This window comes from Elephas maximus, chromosome 3, assembly GCF_024166365.1.
Source record: "Elephas maximus indicus isolate mEleMax1 chromosome 3, mEleMax1 primary haplotype, whole genome shotgun sequence".
NCBI lineage: Eukaryota > Metazoa > Chordata > Mammalia > Proboscidea > Elephantidae > Elephas > Elephas maximus.
In genome coordinates this window covers 134,406,340-134,429,077 of record NC_064821.1, presented here as the reverse complement: position 1 = coordinate 134,429,077, position 22,738 = coordinate 134,406,340, and the positions used below count along the sequence as shown (strand labels likewise).

Sequence of the window (22,738 nt, the reverse complement as noted above, 5' to 3'; positions counted from 1 at the left end):
AGCTTCCTTATCCTGGCATATAAGTAAAAAAAAAAAAAAAAACAGCATATAAGTAGGTAATACTAATTGGGGCGATTTACCTTGAGCAGTGATTCCTCACTGTTTTCCAAGCACTATCAGGCACTTTTAGCTGAAGATAAAAAATACCTTGATGACAATTTTCATGATTAAGTAGGGTTTTGTGGTCAATGAAATCAGTTATTCTACATGCTTCTAGAGAACTGAACAGACAGAGCGTGGACTCATAATAAAGAATCTTTGCTTGCTGCAAGGAAATATCTCAATAGTCGATAGACATCGAAGGGAACTAATGTGTAGAACAGAGCCATCTCAGCCCTTAGAGGTATTTGGACAACTAACTAGTTATTCTGAAGAGTTTAACCCCAAGATGTCATCTAACTGGATCATCTCCAGAACTCATCCTGATCCAACATTGTGATTATAACACCATCACTTTTTTTTTAATTGTGATAAAAATATATATAACAGTATATTTGGCAGTTTAACTGCTTTTATATGTACAATTCAGTGACATTGATTATATTCATCATGTTGTACAACCACTACCACTACCCTTTTCCAGAGTATTCCACTACCATTAATAGAAATTCAGTGCCCCTGAGCCATGATTCCCTCTTTCCCCCCCATCTCTCCTGGGAACCACTAATAATCTTTGGTCTCTATACATTTGCCTTTTTTCACATAAGTGGGACCGTACAGTATTTGTCCTTTTGAGTCTGACTTATTTCACTTACCATAATGTATTTAAGGGTCATCCATGTTGTAGCCTGTATCAGGACTTCGTTTCTCTTTATGGCTGAGTAATATTCCATTGTGTGTGTATGTACCACATTTTGTGCATCCATTCCTCTGTCGATGGGCATTTAGGTCGTTTCTGCCTTTTGGCTCTTGCGTATAGTGCTGCAATGAACATTGATGTCATGTTTTTGTTTACGTTCCTGCTTTCAGTTCGTTTGAGTATATATAGCAACAGCATCACTGTTTATTATATGTGCTTATTTATCTGAATGTCAAAAGCCTAGTTATTTTGTTTTTGACTGTATCCTGGCTTTCCTCTTATTTCTTCAATCATTTTTGGGTCACTTTTACTGACTCTTTTCCTTTAATCTGCTCCTTAAATTTGGGCAGTCCTCAAATGTTTGCCCTTTTCCTGCAGAAATTTCATCTATCACACAGGCTCATCTACCAGCAGCATGAGGTGTCTCCTCAACTGTTGCTCACTCTGCTGCCTGCTAGATGCCTCACAAGCCTCTCAAGCCACCCTGCCCAAAGCAGATTTGTGTTCTTTTCCACCTGCTCCCCAAACCTGTTTCTCTTTCTGGTCAGATGCTTAGGTTTAGAAGCCTCACAGTCTTCTTTGAAGCGTTCGCTCTACCAGCTCAAACATAGTCTATAAATTCCAGTTTCTGGTTGGCTTCCCTTCTTGCCCACCCATCTGTCCAACCACTTCTTGGCTGCTTCCTAAATAATTCACCTAAAATCACAGATCTGCTTGTATGATGCTCCTCATGGCTTGTATATATGAACACACAGTGTTCAGCATCACAGCATGTGGTGTATTTACTCTGCAAAGGCAGAGATGTAGTGGGACTAAGATGTTTGTGAATGATTTAATGAGCTCGAAGGGCTCATTATTTTGTTAGGATTAGGTAATCACAGAAGGACCATAAACAGGCAGTCTGTAACCAAGAACCATCAGTTTTAATCTGCTTTAGTTTTGGACCACATCACGCAGGTAAAGACCTTTAATGTATTTTTATATTGTCACCTGAAGAATTACTTGGGGCCCATTAGTCTGCATGAGAAATTCTCATCCTCTCAAAGTGGAGCTGCAGAGCCAAGAGGGACTGATTAAAGCCCCAGAGGCAGAGCCATTGAAGTGCTCCCGTACTGTCTCCCCTACCAATCCCACAGGTCAGCCACCTTCCAACCATAATCCCATACTACAGCTTTATCCCAGAATCCTCTGACATGGGCTCCAAGGCTGTCTGTTAGCTGAACACGGCCCTGCCAGTTGCCCCAGACCGTCCAGGTCTGGCCAGGTGCTCAGAACTCCAAAAGAAAAGCCTTGTTAAGAGAGCAAGGAAGTCTGTGGCTGAAGTGTAGCTTATACTACTAGCAGATACGTGCAGCTCTGAGTCTTAGATCTCCTGCATTTTAAAATCGTGAAAGGTTTAAGCCATACAAGTTTCTGTGGTCAGAAGGCTCAAATCTTTAGGTACTTGCTATGGGGTTACCTTCCATGTAAAGGCACTTGGAAGGGCTGCAGGACCCATCACAGACGTGACTCTGTACTTCATGTCTTCTGGTTACCTCTCCAGCTTTACCTCCCTATACACCCCGTGTTCCAGGCACACTGGTCTACTTGGTGCCTCCTTGTCATATGCTGTATATTTTATCTTCTTTTTCATTTAATGGACTGTTTACTTCTTACCTATACTCCCCTCCCCCAAATATAATACTACCAGTTGGGCTTATAGTAGCTTTAGAGATTTAATGCACTTATTTCCTTGAATGGAAAACAAAAATTTCGAAATGAGTATCTCCAGCATTATACTCTTTCCCCCCCTTGCAAATTACAGGACATAATTCTATTTGAAGGAGCCCTGATGGGGCCATGGTTAAGCACTCAGCTACTAACCAAAAGGTTGGCATTTAGAACCTACCCAGCAGCAGAGAGTTGGCAATCTGCTTCTGTAAAGGCTAAAAAAAAAAACCCAGTGCTGTTGAAGTTACAGCCAAGAAAACCCAATGGGTTTTAACTGTCAGTTCTACTCTGTCACATGGGGTCGCTATGTGTTAGAACCGACTCAATGGCTACCAACAACAACAATTCTATTTAACAAATTATGCAATTTACATCTACTACCGTCGATTTCTGGCTAATTTTCCCACTCCCAATGCCAACAGAAAGCTGTGTATCTTATCTTAGTAGTTTACCATCCCACTGTGCGGTTAGCTCTAGTAACTGAAGAGCTACTATTGCATTATAATTTTCACCTCACCAATTAATTTGACAAATATTTGAGCTTCTACTGTGTGCCAAAAATTGCTGTAAGAACTGGGTTAGAGCAGTAGACATGATCGATTCCCTGCCTTGTGGAGCTTACATTCTAGTAGGGTAGATGGATTTTAAACATATTTAACCAAAATCATTTGATTTTTGGATAGTGATGAGTGCTACAAAGAAAAAAATCAAGCAGCATCAGACATTACAGCAGCCTCTGTGTGGTCAGAAAAAACCACTCTGAGGACCTGAAGTCTGGGGAGGGGGAAAGAATATTCCAGGCTGAAGGAGTAGCAACAGGATAGGCCCTGAGACTAGAAAATGTTTGGTGTGTTTGAGAAACTGTGAAGGAGGCCAGTATGGCTGGTATGTAAGGGAGGGGAAGGGCCAGGTCTCTCAGGAGTTTTTAGGCCATCGAAAGGAGTTTCAAATTTTATTTTGAGTGAGATGGGTAGCCACTGGCAGGCTTTCATTAGGGGAGAGACTGTACTACACATTAGCAAAGATTAACATTTATTCCAGTTACTGTTGAGTCAATTCCAACTCATGGTGACCTTGTGGAGTTTTGAGTTCACCCAGAGGCACTATGGAAGAAAAGCCTGGTGGTCTGCTTCTAAAAAAATCATCCATTGAAAACCCTATGGAGCAGAGTTCTACTCTGATACACATGGGGGCATTGTGAGTTGAAATAGGCTTGACTATAACTCTTTCTGGTTTTCTCGTATGTAACATTTATTCATTCCAATATTTATTTTGTAACTTTTATGCATCAGGTAAGGAGCCCTGGTGGTGCAGTGGTTAAAAGCAACTGACTGCTAACCAAAAGGTTGGGGGTTCAAAACCACCAGTGGCCCCACGGGAGAAAGATGTGGTAGCCTACTTCTGTAGAGATTTACAGCCTTGGAAACCCTATGGGATCACAATGAGTTGGAATCGACTCAACAGCAGTGAGTTTAGGTTTTGGTTTGGGATGTGTCAGGTACAGTTTTTAGTGTAGGCATACTATAGTGAACAAGTAGAAAAAGTGTCTGACCTCAAGGAGGTCATATTCCAATAGGAAGATATACGCAGTAAATAAGTATGTAATTTGTCAGTTTGTTGTAAGTACTGCAGAGGATTGGGGAGGCTAAAGCAAGCAGAGTGAATGACTGGAAGTTGTCAGGAAGGCCTCTCTGATAAGGTAACATGTGAGCAGAGAGCAGATGAAAATGTGGGGAGGCAGCCTAGGGCTAGCTCAAGGAAGGGCCTTCCAGGGAGAAGGAACACTAAGAACAAGAGTCTTGAGACAGGTTCATGTTTTGGGCATCCCTGTTCTCATGACTTTACAGGCATTTATTCACTTACTCCTCATAACAACCCTGTGGCTTCTCTATGGAGACTAGACTGTAGTGAGAGGTGGATTGGATGCCCAGAGACCAGCTGAGAGGCCTAATTTATACTGGTGAGAGATGATGGTGGTTTGGACTAGGGTGATTTGCAGTGAAGGTGATGAGAAGTAATCAGATTCAGGATACAATTTGAAAGAAATGCATGATTTTCTGTTGCATTGGAAATGGAGTATGAAAGGAGACAAATCAAAGATCATTCCTAAGTTTTTGGCCTAATCACCTGAGACTTTATTGAACCATTTATTAAGCAGAAGATTATTGTGGAAGAAGATGATGTTTTTATTTGCACATTTAGTTTGAGATTCCTCTTAAACACCCAAGAGGAATCATGTAGGCGGATGGCTACCCAGGTGTGGAATTCTATGGAGAGGTCAGAGCTGGACATAAATATTTGAGAGTCGTCAGTATAGAGATGGTGTCTAATGTCATGGTACTGGTTGAGGTCACCTCTGGAGAGAATATGAATAAAGAGGTAGAGAACTGAATCCAAGAGCATTCCAAAATGTAGAGGTTGGCAAGAGAAGGATGTTCCAGCAAAGGAGAGTGTAAGGTACAGCCTGTGTCCCAGAAGCGGGTGAAGAATATATTCCACGTAGGTGGAAGTGATCACTTGCATCAAATACCACAGATCAGTTAAGTTACATGAGGACTGAGAACTGTCAGATTTGGTAACATATTGCTCATTGGTAACCTTGACCAGCTCAAAATCCATCCCATAGGCCCGGGGTGGAAATTCCTTCATCTATCCTAGCATGTTTCACAATGGATCTTTTAGTAGAATTATTTAGCTGTATGTCCATCCCACTAAGAGTATAAGTCAGTCCCTGGACATAATTTTTTAGAAGTAAGAAAGGACCTCAGAGATTATGTGGTTTAAGCCCTTAATGTTACAGATATGGAACCTGAAGTTCAGAGTTTGTGACTTGTCCAAGGTCACAGAAATGAGACTTGATCCCAGAACTCTCATTGCCAATCCTCCCTGCCTTCTGCAGAGAGGGCACTTGCTCTAAGTGTGGGCTAGTCTGAATTTGGCTCTAGTCTGGATAAAAATTGTTTCATCTAGTTATATGTTTCACGTAGGAGTTCCTGGGTGGCACAAACAGTTAAGTGGTCAACTACTAGCTGAAAGGTTGGTGGTTTGAACCCACCCAGAGAAGCCTTGGAAGACAGTCCTGGCAATCTGTTTCTGAAGGGTCACAGCCTTGAAAATCCTATGCAGCACAGTTCTACTCTGCACACATGAGTCAGAATTGACCCAACGGCAACTAACAACAACAGATTTCATAGTAAAACCTGCGAAAGCTGGAACCTCTGTAAGGCAGCAACCTGTTAAAAAAAGGAAAACTCAAGTATTTTCAACTAATAACGATAGAAAAGTGGTAAGACTGCACCCTGTCCAAGGAGGAAAACTTGTGGGACACAGAAAAAACAAGACAGTTCTGTCGAGTTCCAGCTCTCACAGGTTTCTTTGTACTTGTATTGACACATGATCAAGTATATAGGTGCTCCCACCTGACTGTGCCCTCTTGGTGCACAGTAGCATGTCTCTCACCCTGTGCATATCGCGTGGGTGTCTCCATGCAGAGGGGAGGTGAGAAGCTGTCCATTTCAAAGGTGGGGAGGGGAGGGGGGGGAGGGGAGGGGAGGGGAGGGGAATTACAGCTTCACTTCTGCCCTGGCTGGTGTTCCCATTCTTTGTTTCTCTTTTTGCTTGAAGTACTTGCAGCTGCGCAACATCTCAGTTGGGAATCATGCTTATGAGAATAAAGGTACCGAGCAATCTGCCATGGCAATCTGTCAGCGCTTCTACAAACAAGGAACCATCTGTCCTGGAAATGACACCTTTGACATTGATCCAGAAATTGAAACTGGTGATGTTCTTCTGTAACTCAGAACTTCACTTTTTAGCTCCTTGATTTATACATAAGATTAGTAATTTTATCTCTAAAAACATTGATTTGGTTTTATTGGAGCATAGTAAGAACTACGTGAGAGTTACATGCCAGGCACTCTTCTGAGCTCTTTAACTCATGAAGCCTCACAAAGACCCAACAAGACAAGCTTTATTATTATCTGCATTTTATAGAAGGTTAAAGTGTGGCTCAGCGTGTTAAGTGATCTGCTCGAGGTGGAGCTAGTAAGAGGTAGAACTGGAATTTGGCCCAGCCCATCTAGCTCCAGAGTCTATGCTCTCAGCCACTACATTCTACTGCCTGTCATGCTGGATAAGCCAGTTAAATAGACTTTTGCCTGCAAATTCTTAATGCGTATAAAGTTCTCTCCACCAAATAGCACTTACCTTTTCAGTATCTTTGGGGGTGGACTGAGGAGGAAATGAGAACTGGAACTTAGAATAGCACAGCTTGTTCAAAAGTGTTTCTTATTAACAAAGTCCTAATTTGTAATTTTTACCTTAAACATTAGCTTAGAACATTCAGTTCAAAAATATGTATCTGGATACTTTTGACAATAGGCACTGGTACCTTTTTTTGAGAGAAATGGTAAAGGACTAAAGTGAAATCTTCTAAGGTACTGGCTTCCTTTTTTTAAAAGTGCTTATTGAGGAAAAATTGTCAATGCATAATATTTTAAAATATTAGATTCTTTAAACTACTTAGCACATCTTGTCTTGGGCACTGCAGGTATTTCAAATACTTAGGATACAAAGGAAGGAAGGGGAGACTCAAAGCTTATGTAGGCTTTAAAAGATGGGAAGAAAGATACATTCTATGCCATTCTAACGATCTTTTTCTACCCCCATCCACTTCGTAAATATCGTAGTCACTTTTGTCTGAAAAACAAATGTCTCTGTAACCAAATGGTATCGATGTCTAGCTTTTAAAATCTTATTTAGAAAAATATTAGAATTTAAATATCTTGTCTTAAAGTGTATTATCTCTTCAAAATGCAGTTTTATTTATTTCTTTTATGTACTATATCATGTTTGTTTGTTTTCCCCCCTTTCTATGTCAGAGTGCTTCTTTGTAGAGCCAGATGAGCCTTTTCACGTTGGAACACGAGAAGAAAATAAACTCAACTTAACGCTAGACTTCCACAGGTGAGGGAAGCCGGTGGGAGTGTAACTTGTTTGTGTGTGACTTTCAGCTGTACTGAAGTCTCCTCTGTTTTCTAGACTCCTAACAGTGGAGCTTCAATTTAAACTGAAGGCCATTAATCTGCAGACAGTTCGTCACCACGAGCTCCCCGACTGTTACGACTTTACTCTAACTGTAAGTGTGGGCTAAGATGAGTTTGGTTCTAGTCTCGGTAAAAATTGTTTTATCTAATTATATATTTCATATGCTTATGTTAACATATGATGAATTATATAGGATGTTTTCACTTGCGCGTGCTCAGGGGAAACATTGGTGCAGCTAACTCTATTTTGTTATAATAACTTGTTTATTATTATCTATCTCTTGGACCTCAGTGTAAGTTCTAAGAGGGCAGAGACCTTGTCTCGTTCACTGCTGTGTCTCCAGTACCAACAACAGTACCTAACACAGAGCAGGTATTCAAATACGAAAGAAACAGAGGGTTATAGGTTGTGTATGCTTGGTTCTTTGCAGTCTGTTTCTCTTTGCTGAAGGTTATTGCCAAGGGTTCTTTTTGCTGAGCTTTGGACATCACTCATAGTGCTTTCCTTGTTTCTCCCCTTCCAGATCAACCTATCACTTCTATACTCTTTATATTCTAGTCAAAAATGGAGCTATTAATGCTCTCTAGAGAGGACAAAAAAAATTAAAATAGCAGAGTATGGTTTCGATCCATCAACCTCTGGGTTATGGGCCCAGCATGCTTCTGCTGCACCACTCTTCTCCTTGGAAACCCTGGTGGCATAGTGATTAAGAGCTATGGCTGCTAAACAAAGGATCAGAAGTTGGAATATGCCAGGCGCTCCTTGGAAACCCTATGGAACAGTTCTACTCTGTCCTATAGGGTCGCTATGAGTTAGAATTGACTCAACAGCAACGGGTTTGGTTATTTATTTATTTTTTTTAAGAGGACAAAATGGCTCTTATGTGAAGTCATCAACTCAAGAGGATCACAGTCAGTAACCCAATGCTGTTTGGTCATAAGCAGGACAGCATTTGATACACCTTGCCTTTATATTACTGAGACTTCTATTACCTCTTTAACAGTACTTTGTATGAAAACTATGCCCATGAAACTTAACTAATTCGCTGTGAAAAATCAAGTTTTTAGAAACTGAAGTTAAAAATTTTTCAGAAGATAGTATAATCTAATAACTATTCCTGACATTTAATATGAAAAAGCACTGAAACTATAAAATTATTTTAAATTTGGTTACAAATTTTGATCCTAATATCAGCAGATTATGAATTATCAGTATTACTTGATTTTTAAAAATTGAGCTATCATCTATAGCCTCATATCTTTTCTTATTTTCTCTCAACTTTTAGAAAGCTTTTTGGAGTTTTTATAATCCTTCAAAGCTTAGCTCAATTGCTCACTCCTTCATGGACCCTTTTGGGGTTCTTCAGTTAGAAATGCATTCTGTGTTCTGAACTCCCAGTTCTTTCTTCTTTTCCATTCCTTTCTTTCTCTCTCTCTCTTTTTTTTTTTTTTTTTGTGGGCCTACCACTCCCTTTTATTTTAGAATCTTCTAAGTATATATCAATTATTCTAGATTGGAAGCTCCTTAAAGGCAGGATCCACTTTATTAATCTTTTCGTCCCTCAAAGAACGCAGTAGGTGACTCAAATATTTGTTGAATGAATAAATGGAACACTTGTGAAATCTAGACCCTTTCAGATGACTCAATACAGTGGTAAAAGCAACCTGACCTGCTAGCTACATTCAGTTTGTTTTGTTTTCAACCTTATTATAGGCTCATCTCAAGCTATTCCTCCGCATCGTGAATTTAGCAGTGGATCTCATAGAATTGTAGAGCTTATATCCTACAAGGTGATTTAATAATGAAGGCCATTAGTGCAACTTCACTGTCATAGGTAAACATCAACTGGAGTAGAATAAACCTGATATAAAATACATGGGCTTTGGAATCAGACAAATGTATATTTCAGTCAGTTCGCCAGTTAGTAGCTATGTAACTTTAGGCAAATTACTTAATTGGTTCAAGTGTCAGTTTTTCATCCATCTCACTAGATCCTGTCATGTGGATATTGTAGTCATAATTGTAATGTGCTTCAGTTCACAAAGTATTTCTTCATCACTTTCGATTTGTTCTATCCAAGACCTTGTGAAGTAGATGGTGGTAGTGGGGTAATTCCCAATTAATAATGGAAGATTTGAATTTGGACTCAGAGAAGTAGAGCAAGAGTAAAAAATTCATGGCCATAAAAGGATCTTCCTTTTTGCCTAGGATCACTTATGCTCCATGGGGACAGATGTGTCACTGTCATATTCCCAACACCTAGAACAGTAAAAAAAAATATATTCAGTGCTCAAACATTTCTCGAACAAATGAATTATACTAATAGTGATTTGGAGATTTAAATTTTACAGACTATGAGGCCTGTGTTTTTTCTGGTGTTTCAGTTTAATTCTCCTTTCTTTCAGCTTATTCTTTATGACCACTTTAGGTAACTTAGTGTTAAAGTTTGTATAATAACAAATTGGTAATTATATTAGACACTTGCAAATGTATATATCTTTGCCTGAGCTAATGATCTTTTGACAGAATTTACTGATTTGGTAACCCAAAATTATGTATTTTGGAGTAAATAATATGGCGGCATAGTGGTTAAGTGCTATGGCTGCTAACCAAAGGGTGGGCAGTTCGAATCCACCAGGTGCTCCTTGGAAACTCTATGGGACAGTTCTACTCTGTCCTATAGGGTCGCTATGAGTCGGAATCGACTCGACAGCACTGGGTTTTAATATGGAGTGGGGCATGCATTTGATGTTCAGAACAGTTCCTTAAAAGACACAATAATATTAGAGATCTGAATACTTTGTTGTTCAGTAATCAGGCTTTATAGGATGCTGAGTGTGCTTTGCTTCAGAACCTGAGTGAGGAGACAGAAAAAAAATGGACTGATTTTATGGCCTTGCCTTCTCTGTCCTTGCACGGGGAAAGGCGAGGGGGAGTAGGGGGAGAGGACAGCAGAAGGACGATGGAAGGTGTTCTGGAGTAGCTTTGTCCTGCTTGGTGCCTGATGTAGAAACAGAATAGCCTTCCTGAGGTCCTCAAATGTTTATCCTCAAAGCTAGACATGGCTTTGACTCCCCGTTATCAATGTCTTTTGTAATTCACGTGGTGCTAGAGCGACTAAGAACTCTAAACCCAGAATGAGAGTCAAAAAAGCTCCATCTGAAATGTCTCAAGACTGAAATAATGCACCTCTGCATTACAGTACTATTAAACATCCATCCCCAACTGAGGTCCTGCTAGGAGTTGGGGAAAAGAACAGTTGTGCCAGCTCTAGCTCATATCAGAAGGGCATCTAGAGGTAGCTAGCATGGTAAGGAGGGGAAAGTACTCCTATTTTATAAGTTATTCCAGGGCTTGAATACTATTTTAAGAAACATAAGTCTTTAGAGATGGAAAGGTCACTATAGAAGATAAAGTCTAACCCTCTTATTGCACAGAGAAATAAAGGGAACTTCTCAAGCTTGAACAGAGTTAGTAACAGGTTGGGGATGAGAACTTGGGTCTCCTGTCACCTTGAAGGAGCCCTGGTAGTGCAATGGGTAAGAGCTCAGCTTCTAAATAATAGGTTGGCAGTTCAAATCCACCAGCAGCCCCTTGGAGGCCCTATAGTGCAGTTCTACTCCGTCCAAAAGGGTCACTATGAGTCTGAATCAATTTGAATGGCAACGGGTTTATGGGTCCCCATGAAAGGATTGCTTTTTAGTTAACACATAGAAGAATCTTGGCTTAAAAAACAATAGATATTTTTATCTATTTTCTGTTCTTTACAGATAACATTTGACAACAAGGCCCATAGTGGAAGAATTAAAATAAGTTTAGATAATGACATTGCCATCAGAGAATGTAAAGACTGGCATGTATCTGGATCAAGTAAGTGATAAACTTGATTAGTTTTCAGAATGATTATTAAATAATATAAAATGGTTATTAAATTACCACCCCTAGGATATGTGTCAACCGCTTGTCTGTCAGTTTGTCATACCGTGAGGCTTGTATGTTGCTGTGATGCTGGAAGCTATGCCGCTGGTATTTCAGTTACCAAAAACCTATGGTAGACAGGTTTCAGCGGAGCTTCCAGACAAAGACAGACTAGGAAGAAGGACCTGATAGCCTACTTCTAAAAAAATTGCCAGTGAAAACCTTATGAATAGTAGCAGAACATTGTCTGATACAGTGCCAGAAGATGAGCCCCTCAGGTTGGAAAGCACTCAAAATATGACTGGGGAAGAGCTGCCTGCTCAAAGTAGAGTCAACCTTAATGATGTGGATGGAGTCTAGCTTTCAGGACCTTCATTGCTTATGTGGCATGACTCAAAATGAGAAGAAACAGCAGCAAACATCCATTAATAATTGGAACATGGAATGTACGAAGTATGAATCTAGGAAAATTAGAAGTTGTCAAAAATGAAATGGAACACTTGAAGACAGACATCCTAGGCATTAGTGAGCTGAGATGGGCTGGTAGTGCCATTTTGAATAGGACAATCATATGGTCTACTATGCTGGGAATAACAAATTGAAGAGAAATGGTATAGCATTCATTGTCAAAGAGAACATTTCAATATCTATCCTGAAGTACAACACTGTCAGTGATAGGATAATATCCACATGCCTACAAGAAAAAAAAAAAAGAAGGACCAGTTAAAATGACTATTATTCAAATTTATACAGCAACCACTAATGCCAAACATGAAGACATTGAAGATTTTTACCAACTTCTACGGTCTGAAATTGATCAAATGTGCAACGAAGATGCACTGATAATTACTTTGAATTGGCATGCAAGGTTGGAAATGAAGAAGAATTGGTAGTTGGAAAATATGGCCTTGGTGATAGAATGATGGTGGAGATCACATAATAGAGTTTTGCAAGACCAATGACTTATTTGTTGCGAATACCTTTTTCAACAACATAAATGGTGACTCTACACATGGATGTCACTGGATGGAATACACAGGAATCAAATCGACTACATCTGTGGAAAGAAATGATGGAGAAGTTCAATATCATCAGTCAAAACAAGGCCAGGGGCCAACGAGGGAACAGACCATCAATTTCTCATATACAAGTTCAAGTTGAAAGTGAAGAAAATTAAAACAAATCCATGAGAGCCAAACTATGACCTTGAGTATATCCCACTTGAATTTGGAGAACATCTCAAGAATAGATTGACGCATTGAACACTGATGATGGAAGACCAGACGAGTTGTGGAATGACATTAAGGACACCATACACGAAGAAAGCAAAAGATCATTAAAGAAAACAGGAAAGAAAGAAAAGAACAAAATGGGTGTCAGAAGAGACTCTGAAATTTGCTCTTGAACATAGAGTAGCTAAAGCGAATGAATGGAAGACATGATCACATAAAAGAGCTAAACAGAAGATTTCAAAGGGCAGTTTGAGAAAAGAAAGTAAAGTATTATAATGAAATGTGCAAAGAACTGGAGTTAGAAAACTAAAAGGGAAGAACATGCTTAGCATTTCTCAAGCTGAAAGAACTGAAGAAAAAAACTCAAGCCTTGAGTTGCAATATTGAAGGATTCTATGGGGAAAATACTAAACAACACAGGAGGCATCAAAAGAAGATAGAAGGAATACACAAGAGTCACTGTACCAAAAAGAATTGGTCGATGTTCACCTAATTCAGGAGGTAGCATATGATCAAGAACTGATGGTACTGAAGGAAGAAATTCAAGCTGCACTGAAGGCATTAGTGAAAAACAAGGCTCCAGGAATTGATGGAATACCAACTGAAATGTTTCGGCAAACAGATGCAAAGTTGGAAGTGCTCACTCATCTATGCCAAGAAATTTGGAAGACAACTTCCTGGCCAACCAGCTGGAAGAGATCCATATTAGTGCCCATTCCAAAGAAAGGCGATCCAACAGAATGCAGAAATTATCAAACAATATCATTACTATCACTCGCAAGTAAAATTTTGCTAAGATAGTTCAAAAACAGTTGCAGCAGTACATGGACAAGGAACTGCCAGAAATTCAAGTCAGATTTAGAAGAAGACATGGAACAAAGGATATCATTGGCTGAATGATATCCTAGAAAACAGAGTATACCAGAAAGATATTTACTGGTGTTCTACTGACTATGCAAAGACATTTGACTTTGTGGATCATATCAAATTATAGATAACATTGGGAAGAACAGGAATTCCAGAACACTTAATTGTGCTCTTGAGGAACCTGTACATAGACCAAGAGTCAGTCATTTGAACAGAACAAGGGGATACTCTGCAGTTTAAAGTCAAGAAAGGTGTGTGTCAGGGTTGTATCCTTTCACCATGATTATTCAATCTGCATGCTGAGCAAATAATCCAAGAAGTTGGACTATATGAAGAAGAACTTAGCATCAGGATTGGAGGAAGACTCATTAATAACCTGCAATATGCAGATCACACAGCCTTGCTTGCTAAAAGCAAAGACAGCTTAAGGCACTTACTGATGAAGATCAAAGATGAAGATCAAAACCTTCAGTATGGATTACACCTCAACATAAAGAAAACCCAAGTCATCACAACTGGACTAATAAGCAACATCATAATAAATAAAGAAAATACTGAAGTTGTCAAGGATTTCATTTTACTTGGATCCACAATCACCACCCATGGAGCTGCAGTCAGGAAATCAAACGTTTTACATTCGGCAAATCTGCTGCAAAAGACCTTTTTAAAGTGTTGGAAAGCAAAGATGTCACTTTGAGGACCAAAGGTGCTCCTGACCCAAGCCATGGTATTTTCATTTGCCTGATATGCATGCAAAAGCTGGACAATGAATAAGGAAGACTGAAGAAGAATTGATGCCTTTGGGTTACAGTGTTGGTGAAGAATATTGAACATACCATGGACTGCCAAAAGAATGAACAAATCTGTCTTGGAAGAAGTACAACCAGAATGCTCCTTAGAAGGGAGGCTGGTGAGACTTCTTCTCAGGTAATTTGGACATGTTATCAGGAGGAACCAATCCCTGGAGGACATCATGCTTGGTAAAGTAGAGGGTCAGCAAAAAAGGGGAAGACCCCCCAGTGAGATGGATTGACACAGTGGCTGCAATAATGGGCTCAAACATAGCAAATGATTGTGAGGATGGTGCAGGACTGGGCAGTGTTTCGTTCTGTTGTACCTAGGGTTGCTATGAGTCAGAATCAACTCAGCAGCACCTAACAATAGACTAAGGAAAAAAAGGAGACATCACTGTATTAATGCCCTGCTACATAAACAAGTAATCTTTCCTTCCAGTTCAGAAGAACACTCACTACATGATGATCTTTGATGCCTTTGTCATCCTGACGTGCTTGGCTTCGCTAATCCTCTGTGTTCGGTCTGTTATTAGAGGACTTCAGCTTCAGCAGGTAGGGATTGTTGCTTTCTAAATGCTACTGTCATTTTGATTGACAGAGAAATTCACTGTGGCTCTCCTCTCTTCCCCTAAAGGAATTTGTCAATTTTTTCCTCCTTCATTATAAGAAGGAAGTTTCTGTTTCTGATCAAATGGAATTTGTCAATGGATGGTACATTATGATTATTATTAGTGATATATTGACAATCATTGGATCAATTCTGAAAATGGAAATCCAAGCTAAGGTAAAATTTCCTCCTTTTCATGCCATCTTTGCTATCAGATTTGCATTAATAATAATTTATTTTTCCAGAATCTAAGAATTTTCAGAGTAAATGATTTCTTCCACGCCTTTTATTGAGTAAACTTGAAAATCAGTAACAGTAATTTTCTTAAATCTGGCCTGGAAGTCTCTTTGGCAGAGTTTTTCAAAGGATAATCCACAAACCACTGCATTGGGATCTTTTGGGTGCCTGGTAAAAATGGCCCACGCTAGACATACTGAATGAGAACTCTGGGATTGGGGTCTATTAATTTTTATATCCCTTACAGATTTTTTTTTTTACAGATACCAAAGTAACTAAGGTGAAAAGTTTATTTATTCTTACAAGAAATGATAGAATCTCAACACAAATAGAGTAGAGCCGGAGAGGAATGTGAAGTCAATATACTATCGTGCTTGTAATTGTTTCCTTTGTCAATTCAGTGTAAGAATGTTCCCATTTTCTCACTTTTTCCATTGGTGTGATGCTTCTAGGTTATCCATTTTAAGACTAACCTAGCTTAGAAATCAGCTCTCTCTCAAAACAAAAGATCAAACAAGCAAAACTAATCACGTTTCTTGCTCGTGTTCTTAGCCTTGACTGCCACTGAGCATGAGCATCAATCACCTGGGGAGGCTGTTATAATTCAGATCCTTATACAGAGACCTCACAATGCAATGACCCATATAAGATATGAGCTTATTCGTCTCTTACATAATAGTCACAAGAAAGAGTAGCTGGAGGCAATCAATTTTCAGGGGTTGGATTTTCCAAGTTGGTGAGTGGCTCGGCTTCACGCAGTTATTCACGTACCCAAGTTCTTCCTGTCTTGTTCTTCTGCCAGTCCTCTTTAAGGACTCTCCCAGACTGCGTGCTTGAAGCCTGGTCACCTCTTAAACAGGGTGCCTCTTAAACATGCCTGTGGGAAGGGAAAACATGGTGTGGTACATGCTTTCCAAGTCTTATAGTCTCTTTCCTCATGAGAGTAGCAGACGTCACTTCTGTTCACATCGCATTGAGAGAACTTAGTCACATCTAACTGCAAGGGGAAGTAGGGAATGCAGCCCAGGCCTGTGCCTAGGCAGAAGAGGATAGCTTTAGGTCGACATGGAACAGCTTCTACCACATGTGGTGATAGTATGTATCACTGTAAGAGACTTTTATCTTTAAACAAACAAACAAAAAAAAGGGAGTAAGGGAAATATTTGCAGCAAATTTTTGCTTTGACCTACCTCAACTGTCATTAACCTCAAGGAATCTTTAATGGTATCCAACAATTTTTCTACATTTTTCTCAACCATTTACTCTCCCTGTCTCATAGATGTCTATTTCTTCTGTTTTCCTCTCAAACCTTTAATACCCCATTTCATCCTAACTTTCAACAATGACCTTACTTCCTATTTCAAAGGAACAATAGGGGAAAAAAAAGAAACAGAAATTCTACCAAGTCCTACCTGATTTATCTACTACCAGCGTCAATGCCCATATACTCTGCCTTCTCTCCTGTTACTATGGATATGTTATTTAGGCTACTATCTGAGGCCAACTCCTCCACTCACCTACCAGATGTTATGCCCGCTTGCTTACTTGAGATCACAGCTCCAGCTAGTCTCCTTTCCTGCATCATTGGTTTCCCTCTCTTCTCTAGGTAATTCCCATTAGCATGTTTTCTGTCCCTTTTAAAAAGATAAAATCTCTACCCTATCTCTCCCCCTAACCAGCTACTCTTTATATAGCAAAAACCCTCAAAAGATTAGTGTCTTAGTTATCTAGGGTTGCTATAATAGAGATACCACAAGTGGATAGCTTTAACAAACAGAAATTTATTTTTTCACAGTTTAGGAGGCTAGAAGCCTGAATTCAGAGTGCCAGCTCTAAGGGAAGGCCTTTTCTCTCTGTCAGCTCTAGAGGAAGTTTCTGGTCTTTTCTGAGCTTCTGCTCCTGGACTATCTTCATGTGGCTTGGCATCTCTCTTCCCCTATTTCTGCTTCTCTCACTTCCTTGTTTAATCTCTTCTATGACTCAAGGGCACTGGGTTTGTTTTTTTTTTCCGTTTATATGTCAAAAAAGATTGATTTAAGATATACCTTATACTAATCCTGGCTCATTAGCATAACAAAGACAACTCATTCCCAAATGGGATTATAACCACAGGCATAGAAGTTAGGATTTACAACACATATTTTGGAGGGACACAATTCAACCTATAACAAGTAGTTAATCTTGTTTCTGATTTTACTCTTCCCATTCTCTCTTATATCTGCTCCAATCAGGCTGTCAATTCCATTCTCTGGAAAGCATTTTTGTCAAGGTTCCCAATGAGCTCCATGCTACTAAAACCAACAATCAATTATTTATCCTCATCTTGACCAATCAGCAGTTTTTAACACTGTTGCTCATACCCTCTTTGTTTAAGCATTTTTTTTTTTTTTTTCACTTGGTAGCCACACTAACCTGTTTATTCTCTTAGACTACTGGCAATTCTTCTGAGTTTCCTTTGCTAGTTCCTCATCTCTGCAATCTCTGAAGGTGACTATTTCTAGGCGCAATGCTTGGACTTCTCTTTTCTACCTACACTCACTCTCTTAGTGATCTCATTGTGTCCCATGACTCTAGATAGTACCCATATGACAGTGATTCCCAAATCTGTATCTCCAGCTTGAAATTCTTCCCTCAGATATACAACTATCTTTTCCATGTTTCCACGTGGGTCTCTACTCAGCCTCTCAAATGTAACGTATCTAAAACAAAACTCCTAGAGTCTCCACCTCCACAGTCCAAACTTGCTTCTCCCAGAGCCTTTGTAATTTCAGTTAATGACAACTCTCTTCAGTTTTTTATGATTCATCCTTGACTCCTGTCTTTCTCTAATCTCCCCTTCCGCATGTCTAATCCAAAAGGAAGTACCCTTGGTGAAAAATCACCTCGTCCGTCAGCCATTACCAGGTTCATTCCAAGCCACTATCAGCTCTCACCTGTAATAATACCTCCTCACAATAGCCTCCTCACTTGTCTTCCCACTGTCACCCTCAGGACTCCACAATTTGCTCTGAACCATTGCAGCCAATGTTCAAAGCTCTTGAATCTTCCCAACACATTCAGAGTAAAAGACATAGCTGTTAAAGTAACCAGGTGGTCCTATACTAACTGCCTCCCTTTCTTCTGTGACCTCATACTCGTCCCGTCGCTCATGCTGTCCAGCCAGACTTGCGGTCTCGCCAGTTACTCTCCTGCCTCAGAGCATTTGCACTTGCTGGTCCCTGTGCTTGGAGAACTCTTCTCTTAGTTTTTTGCTTGACTTGCTTCCTCACTTTTCAGTGAGCCCTTCCCTGGTCACTTTACGTAAAATTGCAACCCCATGCCTATTTCCTGTTGCCTTCCCTGACTTTTCTTCTTAGTTCTTACCACCAACTAATGTACCAAAGTTTTTATTATTTTTTTTTCTATTTTCTCTCCCTTCAGTAGAATATAAGACTCATGAGTGCAGGGATGTTTTCTATTTGGTCACTGTTTTATCCTTCAAAAACCAAAACCAAAACCAAACCCACTGCTGTCGAGTTAATTTGAACTCATAGTGACCCTATAGGACAGAATAGAACTGCCCATAGGGTTTCGGAGACTGTAAATCTTTACGGAAGCAGACTGCCACAACTTTCTCCCGCAGAGCATCTAATGGGTTTGAACTAGCCTTTCGGTTAGCAGCCAAGTGCTTTAACTACTGTGCCACCAGGGCTTCTTGTTTTATCCTTAGTACCTAGAAAAATGCCTGACCCATAGCTACTCAATAAATATTTCTTGCCTGAATGAATTTCTATTATATAATCTGATATCTTTTTTTCCCACTCTGTCTTAGAGTCTGACAAGTTATGATGTCTGTAGCATACTTCTTGGAACTTCTACCATGCTTGTGTGGCTTGGAGTCATCCGATACCTGGGGTTTTTTCAGAAGTACAATGTAAGGAATTCCACGGATCTCCATGTTGTTGGTATCTCTCTTTCGGTTATTGCACTGCTTAGCTGAAGGCCAAAGGGATTCTAATGACCTCTCTTGCTTTCCCAGCTCCTTATTCTGACCCTTCAGGCAGCACTGCCCAGTGTCATCAGGTTCTGCTGCTGTGCGGCTATGATTTATTTAGGCTATTGCTTCTGTGGATGGATTGTGCTGGGCCCTTACCATGATAAGGTACTGATAAACAACTTCTTTTCCTGTTTTTTTTTTTTTTTTTTTTATAAGGTCTTAGAAGACGATCAGTGGCTTGGTATCCTTTTTTTGAATTTTTTTTTTATTGAGATATGTATACATATATACCAAAACGTTTGTCATTTCAACATTTTTTACATGTCCGATTCAGTGGTCTTAATTACGTCCATCACGTTGTACAAACATCACCACTATCTGTTTCCAAATTTTTCCGTCCAGTTATCCTTTTTAAATGAACTTCTTTTGCTTTGTGATTTAGCCTTAAAATGTTGAAGGTAGTGTATCCGTTGCCATATTTATAAACTTGTGACCAAGCTGAGAGAACAGTTGAGTCACTAAACTGCCTCAAATCTTTTTTTAGAATATGGCAGATAACTAAATGCTTTTTACCACTATCAAAGTCACGTTTAGTCAATTTGATTCATCAGTGTATACTGTTGTTATTGTTGGTTGCTATGGAGTTGGCTCTGACTCAGAATGAAACGTTGCCCAGGTCTATGCCATCTTCACGATGGTTGGTATATTTAAGTCCATTGTTGCGCCTATTGTGTCAATCCATCTTGTGGAGGATTTCCCTCATTTTCACTGACCTCTCTACCAAGCATGATGTCCTTTTCTAGCAATTGTTCTTTCCTGATTATGTGTCCAAAGTAAGTCCTGTCATCCTTGCTTCTAAGAAGCATTCTGGTTCTATTTCTTCTAAGACCGATTTTTTCATTCTTTTGGAAGTCCACAGTATAGTCAATATTCTTTACCAACACCACAGTTCACATGTATGTTATATGTAGTGTTTTCACTGTCTAATTTTCAGAAGTAGATCACCAGGCCTTTCTTTCTAGTCCATCTTGGTCTGAAAGTTCCATTGAAACCATGGGTTACCCTGCTAGTATGTGAAATATTGGTGGCATAGCTTCCAGCATCACAGTAACATATAAGCCACCACAGTACGACCAACTAGATGGGGGGTCTACTCTATAAACTAGATCAGGCTATTTAGATAAGCCTTCTCAAAACGTGAGTTTGTAAAAAGTAGCATAGGGAGAAACTTGTAGACGATATTTGATTTTTTTTTTTAAACTAGAACTATAGTCTCAAGTAGGGGACATTGGTAGTTCAGTGATAGAGCTTTTGCCTTCCATGTGAGAGAGGTGGGTTCAGTTCCCAGCCAATGCATCTCACGTGCAGCCACCACCCATTATCAGTGGAAGCTTGTGTGTTGCTGTGATGCTAAACAGGTTTCAGTGGAGCTTCCAGGCTAAGATGGACTAGGAAGAAAGGCCTGGTGATCTACTTCTGAAATCAGCCAGTGAAAACCCTGTGGATCACAGTGATCTGATCCGTAACTAATCATGGCGATGCTGCAGGACCAGGCAGTGTTTTGTTCTGTTGTGCACGGGACCACCATGAGTTGGGGGCTGACTCGGTGCCAGCTAATGACAACAACACTAGGCTCAAATATACCATTGTCTTAAAAGAAATAGACTTTAAAATGAGAAGTTTGGGCATGCGTGATTGGTAGCTGAGTATCTCTGCAGCAGTATTTCAAAGATCTTTTTCTCTTAAGTCAAAGGGAAGGATAAGACTTGACTCAGAAAGGCACTGAAGGTTCAGGCCGGCCCTTTCTGCCTTCGGTTCAGGCAGTTTCTGTTAAGGGGAGCATCAAGAAGGAGCTGCTTGTCCCAGGAAAAACAGTATACATGTCATGTGCCTGACAAAGCAAATGCTTGTGGTTACCTCAGTTATTCATTTGAAAGGGGTAACATGGGACATTGGATTCCATTATTTTTAATACGGCATCATGAACAAAGTCTCCAGTGGGAAGGAACGTGGATTAAAAGGAATTTTTTTCTCTCTTTTTTTTTTTTTTTCCAGTTCCGTTCTCTGAACGTGGTCTCCGAGTGCCTTTTCTCTCTGATAAATGGAGATGACATGTTTGCCACATTTGCAAAAATGCAGCAAAAAAGTTACTTGGTCTGGCTCTTCAGCAGAATATACCTCTACACATTCATCAGTCTCTTTATATACATGATTTTAAGCCTCTTCATTGCACTAATTACTGACACATATGAAACAATTAAGGTACGTTTATCAAGAGCTGTTAGTAGCAACATTCATCTAGAACTTGTATAAAAAAAAAAGAACTTGTATAGTGGCAGTAAAATATAGTATTTAAGCGGGAAAACTGATGGAATGTTCATTTCTTTGGGCTGAAGTTTGAGAAACAAGAAATTAAGGAGAAATAGAATTTCTAGAGTTTTGAAAGTTTGGTCTCTAAGTAACTGAGCTTTTTAACCTTTTATTAGAATTACATGAGTCAACAGTTATTCGTTAAGTAAAACAGGTGGTGTTTCAGTTCCCCAAAATTGTGTGGGGGAACTTTTAAAGTCCAATTTTCATAAAGAAACATTTGCCTCTTTATCTGAAGTGTGTTGTAACTGAACCCATTAATCTTTGTGAGGCCCTGCATGGTACAACACCAAGGGGCCCAGCCTCCAGAACAGTAGAGAGATTGATATGCTTGTGTGGCAAGTACTAGCTACGTATTCTTTCCACATTTAGAAATCTGATTTGAAAAGTGATTGTCATTCAATATGAGATCTTTTTAAAAATCAGTTTGAGCCCCTTGAGATATGGTAAACCAAAAACCTAACCCATTGCCATCGAGTCAATTCTGACTCATAGTGACACTAAAGGACAGAGTAGACCTGCCCCATAGGATTTCCAAGGAGCGCCTGGTGGATTCGAACTGTCGACCTTTTGGTTGGCAGCCGTAACACAACCACTACACCAACAGGGTTTCCTGAAATATGGTAAGGCAGAATAAATATCTCTATATATTTAAGTTTCTAATAACCTTATACTGTTACGTATGAAAGTGGGGTAGACACTTGGGACTTTTCTTTCTGTGCGTGAGGGGAAGATGAAACATGATGCCATGTGATTGGCTCCAAGGATAAAGAGAAGGCCATGGTTTAGAGTTAATAATTACGAATACCTTATTCATGAAGCCAGCGCCTGGCTTCATTCTTACTGAGCCAGATTTTAAGGACTGGCTGTTCCCCTCCTCTCCTTGGTATTTGCCTGGCAGGTGTGTGCTTTGGGTAACCAAGGCAACTGGAAAAGAATGTAGCTGTAACAGCCCAAATTCCTTCCCATAGTGCTCTCAAAACTCACCATCTTCAACTCTGCATGCTGAGGACCATATGTTATTTGAGGGTGACATCCAAGATCCCTAAGAGTAACATGAGTTGGCAACTTTTGATGACACAAACCTCAGGCTCATATGATAGTATTTTAGATGTTAACCTTTTTCCATGGGCTCAGAGCACTTGCCAAATGGGTGAGCTAAGCTATTTATAATCCTTTCTG

At 39.8% G+C, this 22,738-nt stretch overlaps 1 protein-coding gene and 1 long non-coding RNA gene across 10 annotated transcripts in view; one reads left to right on the top strand and one right to left on the bottom strand.

The window, feature by feature from the left end:
* The window catches only part of MCOLN3 (mucolipin TRP cation channel 3), a 48,531-nt gene that overhangs the window by 23,988 nt on the left and 1,805 nt on the right, over positions 1 to 22,738 (top strand). For all 5 annotated transcript variants that reach the window (XM_049879659.1, XM_049879657.1, XM_049879660.1 and 2 more), the window contains 9 exons: positions 6,134 to 6,287; positions 7,390 to 7,474; positions 7,550 to 7,646; positions 11,326 to 11,425; positions 14,806 to 14,918; positions 15,001 to 15,150; positions 19,022 to 19,123; positions 19,229 to 19,351; positions 21,242 to 21,448. In XM_049879659.1, the coding sequence (XP_049735616.1) occupies positions 6,134 to 6,287; positions 7,390 to 7,474; positions 7,550 to 7,646; positions 11,326 to 11,425; positions 14,806 to 14,918; positions 15,001 to 15,150; positions 19,022 to 19,123; positions 19,229 to 19,351; positions 21,242 to 21,448 (1,131 nt within the window). The remainder of the gene's footprint in view (positions 1 to 6,133; positions 6,288 to 7,389; positions 7,475 to 7,549; positions 7,647 to 11,325; positions 11,426 to 14,805; positions 14,919 to 15,000; positions 15,151 to 19,021; positions 19,124 to 19,228; positions 19,352 to 21,241; positions 21,449 to 22,738) is intronic.
* LOC126073235 (uncharacterized) overlaps positions 9,459 to 22,738 on the bottom strand; it is a 34,925-nt gene continuing 21,645 nt past the window's right edge. The window contains exons 4-5 of one of the 5 annotated variants that reach the window (XR_007516689.1): positions 15,982 to 16,087; positions 9,771 to 9,814 (exon numbers count right to left, since the gene is read on the bottom strand). This is a non-coding gene — a long non-coding RNA (uncharacterized LOC126073235). Of the gene's footprint in view, positions 9,815 to 15,871; positions 16,088 to 22,738 lie in introns of those variants that run through there. The other 4 variants (XR_007516687.1, XR_007516688.1, XR_007516690.1 and 1 more) reach the window with 4 other exon arrangements.